Source organism: Apteryx rowi, unplaced genomic scaffold (assembly GCF_003343035.1).
Source record: "Apteryx rowi isolate R43461 unplaced genomic scaffold, aptRow1 scaffold_67, whole genome shotgun sequence".
In the NCBI taxonomy this organism is placed as follows: domain Eukaryota; kingdom Metazoa; phylum Chordata; class Aves; order Apterygiformes; family Apterygidae; genus Apteryx; species Apteryx rowi.
This window is the reverse complement of record NW_020450949.1, coordinates 864,896-869,751: the sequence shown is the minus strand read 5'-3', so window position 1 is coordinate 869,751 and position 4,856 is coordinate 864,896. Positions and strand designations below refer to the sequence as shown.

The window sequence follows — 4,856 nt, the reverse complement described above, 5'->3', positions numbered from 1 at the left end:
GCGACGGCGAGGGGCGGCAGACACGGCCCGGTAACAATTTTTCCCCACGTTTTATTCAAGGAAACGCAATGTACAAAATATTGCCAGGGCGGCGCGCGCCTAGTCCTCCTCCTCCTCCTCCTCCTCGTCCTGGTTGATCTGGAAGTACCGCAGCTCGTAGCTCTCCTTGCTGTTGGCCACCACGCGCAGCCAGTCGCGCAGGTTGTTCTTCTTCAGGTACTTCTTGGTGAGGTACTTGAGGTACCTGCGGGAGGAGACAGGGCCTGAGCCACCCGCCGTCCCGTCCCGCGCTGCCCGCCGTGCCCATCCCGCACCATCCCGCGCCGCCCGCCGTCCCGCGCCCAGAGCGTGCCGCCTTCTCCGGCGCGAAAAGCGAGCGCGCGGCTTCGAAGCGCCTGGGCGTTTTCATCTCAGAGCGCTCAACAAGCCTCAAGACGCTCCTCTTTAGCCCGCGCGCCCGCTCGCACGGCAAGGGCAAATGAGCCCAAGCCCACGCGCGCCGAGAACGGCTCCCAACATCGGACACCGCAGGCTAAACTCCCCAGGGCTCGACAAGCAAAACCTCCTCAGAACAGCGGAACGACGCATCCATGAGCAGCCTAAGCCAAGGCCAGGAGACACTGGTGCTTGGGAACAACGCTGCCAGCCGCGCGTTCCCCCCTGCCGCAGGTACCACAACCCCCCCGCGACCCAAGGCTCGGGAGCCGCCTTCCCTCTGCGCCCTCCGAGGCCACGGCTGCTACTCCGCAAGCAGAGCGAGGCGCCAACTGCGCCTCCAGAGCACCAAGCAAGCCGCGGTTCAACACGGCGCTAACGCCGCCCGGCCAGCGGCCGCCTGTCTTTCACCTCCTTCTGCGCTTTCTGCGGAACATGCCAGATCCCGCGCTGATGTGGAGAAAACTGCTCGGGCCAAAGCGCTTACGCTTCCCAAGCGGGGCCATTGGAGGCTGCGGGCCAGCAAGCAGCAGACAAACCAAGCTGGCGCCAACATGTGCTGTTTTCACTTTCCATCATTTTACATCTCCAGCCTCCACGCTTGCAGTCTCCACTGTCAAAAGTCATCTGGAGAACACGTATATCAATACCTTTATGCAATCTGTGTAAGATGGCAAGTTACACACTTTCATAGTTTGCAATTCCAGGACTGAGGCGGGGGGATAATTTGAGACTGCTCAAATTGCTCACTCACAGAAGTTGCACCAAATTCTGTTGAATATTTTGCCGAAACATTTAGGTTTTGGTATCATTCACTTTTCCCAAGTATTCAAAGTTCTCTTAGCCTAACCTTTCTTTTTGGAAAGATTACAGACACCTGACTGGGAAGGCAGGAACATTCAGAACACGCTTAGCTTTCCCTACTTTAGTAGGCCCAATATTAGCAACCGATTCCCAGCACAAATCGGTCCTGATTTGATTATGACTCAGACCTAAAGTTGGCCGGTGCAGACTGAACTACTAGCAGGTACATAAGTCCTGGCAACAACAAAAGCCGAAGAAAAACATCAGCTCATTAAAAAGCCAGCAGATGTACATCTCTTAATTCCTCAAAAACCCCGAGACATTTATCCTCTGACATGAGCTGGAACAGAAGAGGTCCACATCTAAGAAGAGTGCCAAGCAGCCGCAGGGGAGGATAATGGTGTGAACACAGTCAAGCCACTGCATCCATCCAGCAGACGAGGTTAAACAGGATAACTACCGAATGCCAGAATGGTCAGGCTGCTTTTTCTGCATGATTTTTAATGGAAATATATTGCAAATTAGATCCAGACTTTTTTTTTTTTTTAAATAAAAACATGATGTGGCTTTGCAGCATGATTTACGTAAAAGTGCCCAACAGACCTTTTCTATTTATAATACTGATCAAAGAAATCACTGTAAACCCCACCCTTAGCCTCACTTAATACACATAAATCGAAACTAAAAATATGTTTGATTTGATGACAAAAATCCTGCATTTATTCTCCAGGAGAGTTAGCTGTGATTTAGATTTGGAGATGTAAAATATTTTACAGGAAAGTGATCTACAGCATAAAATTGAATTCATCAAAGCAAAATAAAGGGCAGAACTATTGGGCAATCGTAAGAACTGGGCAAATGGCAGAAGTCCAGCAGGATGAAGGTAACGCTATAGCAGTGGAAGAGTTTGGCTGTTTAATCAATCTCTAAATTCCACATTTGGCATCCTTGCGGAAGTTGTAGATCCTCCGCTGCTTTTCACCTCAGCTCGCCTTCCAAGACAGATTTTCAACCATGCCTCTTTCTTAAAGATCATTTAGAAACAAAGTGCCACTGCTCCCTATTTCACAAGCAGTGTAGTTCCAAGGCAGCAGGACATGGTACAACTTATGTGCCAAGACATCTTTTCACTAGTTCTAGTGCTTCCTCACGCATTAGGATTTTACAGAAGAGCTTCCTGCCTTGTGGCCCTGGGAACTAGTGTTAAAAGATGCTATTTTAGAAGCTTATTCCTACCAAGCACCACAACTTGAGAAAATGAACTACCTTCTAGCAACACACATCATCAAAAGAGCGGGTGGGGGAGCACTCACGTAGCTAGCTTCACCTGCTATCACAAACAGAGGACCAGAAGGCTTCAGGATCCAAAGAAGAGACCGGACAAACAGCAGACATCCCAGTGCACCTTTCACAACACCCTCCTGCCAGCCAGCCTCAAGCCTGACTCAAGGGCACCGATTTAACGCCACAGATCCCTCGCTGGGACCGCAAGAACGGGGCTACCTGATGTCAGCAGCGACTACTGCTACGAGCGGCAACATCGTGAGTGGCTGCCTGTGGCTTCACACCCACAGTGGAAYGTGCCACGTGACGGTGATTCACTCCGCTGCTAGCGGAGCACCGCAGCAGCGCCCCAGAGAAAGGCTGCGCTGCCAGCCCGCCCCGTCCGAACCGCCGGCGGCTGCCCCACGTCCTTACCTCTTTGAAAAAGGAACCTCTGAAGTAACAGTGATCTTGCTCTTGCTCCTCTCAATGGTCACCACACCCCCACCCAAGTTACCAGCTTTGCCGTTAACCTTGATTCTTTCCTGCAGGAACTGCTCCTGCAAGAGAAGAGCGCGACCGGTTAGTCAGGGTTGCCAGCTCCCAAGCACCAAGGGGGTTTACGGCTTGTTTGCCCCGAGCACTTTGACTTTTGGTTAGAACCAGGAAAGAGACAAAGTGGTCACACGTCGACAAAAAGCAGAGAAAAGCCTTTTCCTTGCAGGTAGGTAGGTTTTGACCTACAAATACGTTGCATGACTAATCCTGCTGGCTCAGACTGGCCCATTCAGACCTGCACATAAGTGACCTTCCCAACTGTGAAAGAATTAAATTGTTTTCCTATTTCACTAATATTTCCTGCTTTTTGAGATGACAGTAGAAATACAAGCTGTTTTATGACTCTCAGAGAATGTTGCCCAGAACCCTTTGTTTCAAACCTATACTCCTTGTATGCGAACACAGCTTCACGAGATATCCCCCAGAAAGAATTCTGGAACTTAATGCTGTCCTCACATGCTGTTTCTTAAAGCTTAAAAGAAATCTAATCTTCCGAGTTACAAATAATAGACATTGTTCAACAGGTAAAGAAAATGCACAAACTAACTGTAAATTGTTTACAAAATAATAATCCTCCTATTTACATAACTTTATGCTGTTTGCTAAGCAGCCTATTTAGATGTTGCAATTAGATATGAACACTACTTGAACAGCTGTCTCTTAAGAAGAATGCACAYGCAGAATAAGACGCAGGTTTACTTTTGAAGCGACATTTCTGCTTGTCAATTTAAGTCTTTCAGTCCAAGGACATGTTTTCCTTTTAGGCAAAGGAATAAAGCTTAGAGCAGACACAGTGACACTTTCTAACCAGAGGGTCCATCTCAGTTCCTGCTCCCCTCCTCCCCCTAAACACGTATGTGTAGGTAAGTTCTTGTAACCTTGAGTCGAGGGCTGCAGTAAAAGTGTAGCCCTTTTTGTTGTTTTTGATCATGACAAAGAACATACAGGCACTATTTTCAGCCTGCTAGGAGCCTTGAAAAGCAACAAAATCAGAGTTCTGCAGATTTAGGCTCATATAGCAAAGTTTAGTTCAAGCTACTGATGTTAATTTAGCCTTTTTAACTGAATAGTTTTTAAGGTACAAGAGAGACCCTGTTACCCCCAAAAGAGTTAAAGTTTTGAAGAGGTACAAACAACAAGGGAATCTCAGTGCGCGTTTAGGTTGCCAGCCTGTCACGAGCAGCCCCCCAGCCTCCAGCACAGCACGGACTCCGTTTCCTTTAAAAGCACTTCCCAGCAGTGCGGACATTCCCCGGGATTTGCTCTACACCGCACAGCCCACTCCAGCAAGGGGGGGAAACAGCGAGAGCGGTTGGAAAACCAGGAGCTGCAGCAGGAGCCGCTGGGGCCGTGCTTCCCAGCAGGCCTTCGGGAGCGGACGGCAGCAGCCCTCCCAGGCCCCCGCTCCGGAAGAGCCCCGAAGGGCGGCAGGGCAGCGGGGAAGCCCCGGGGCAGCATCCGCTGGCGGCGTGGCCGTGGCCCCGGCACTCACGAAGTTGGCAGCGTCCATGATGCCATCCTCCACAGGGTGGGTGCAGTCCAGGGTGAACTTCAGCACCTGCTTCTTTTTTTTGCCGCCTTTCGCCGCGGGTTTCTTCTGCGGCGCAGGGAAAGAGAGAGCCATGAGGAGCGGGCTCTGGCAGCCAGGAGCAGCAGCAGCTCAGGGGAGGGAGCAGGGGGGAGAGGGAAGGGCCTGGGCCCAGGAGAGAGAGTGAAGAGGGCAGAGGGAAGGTGCCCAGGGGAGGAGGCCGAGGGGAGAGGGGAAGGGGGAGAGGGAAGGTGCCCAGGGGAGGAGG

At 51.0% G+C, this 4,856-nt stretch overlaps 1 protein-coding gene across 1 annotated transcript; it reads right to left on the bottom strand.

The window, feature by feature from the left end:
* Positions 1–31: 31 nt before the first annotated feature.
* Positions 32–4,699, bottom strand: RPL22 (ribosomal protein L22). The gene is made up of 3 exons (XM_026085683.1): positions 4,553–4,699; positions 2,938–3,062; positions 32–244 (listed from the first exon to the last, which is right to left on the bottom strand). The coding sequence occupies exons 1-3, from the start codon at positions 4,682–4,684 to the stop codon at positions 100–102; spliced, it is 402 nt and encodes a 133-aa protein (XP_025941468.1). The 5' UTR covers positions 4,685–4,699; the 3' UTR covers positions 32–99.
* Positions 4,700–4,856: the final 157 nt, after the last annotated feature.

Excerpts from the sequence above, each read along its gene's own strand:
- RPL22 (XM_026085683.1), bottom strand. The coding sequence starts at position 4,684 with ATGGCTCTCTCTTTCCCTGCGCCGCAGAAGAAACCCGCGGCGAAAGGC. Across the intron at positions 3,063-4,552 it reads TCATGGACGCTGCCAACTTC|GAGCAGTTCCTGCAGGAAAG; the intron begins GTGAGTGCCGGG and ends CTTCTCTTGCAG. Across the intron at positions 245-2,937 it reads GAGGTTCCTTTTTCAAAGAG|GTACCTCAAGTACCTCACCA; the intron begins GTAAGGACGTGG and ends CTCCTCCCGCAG.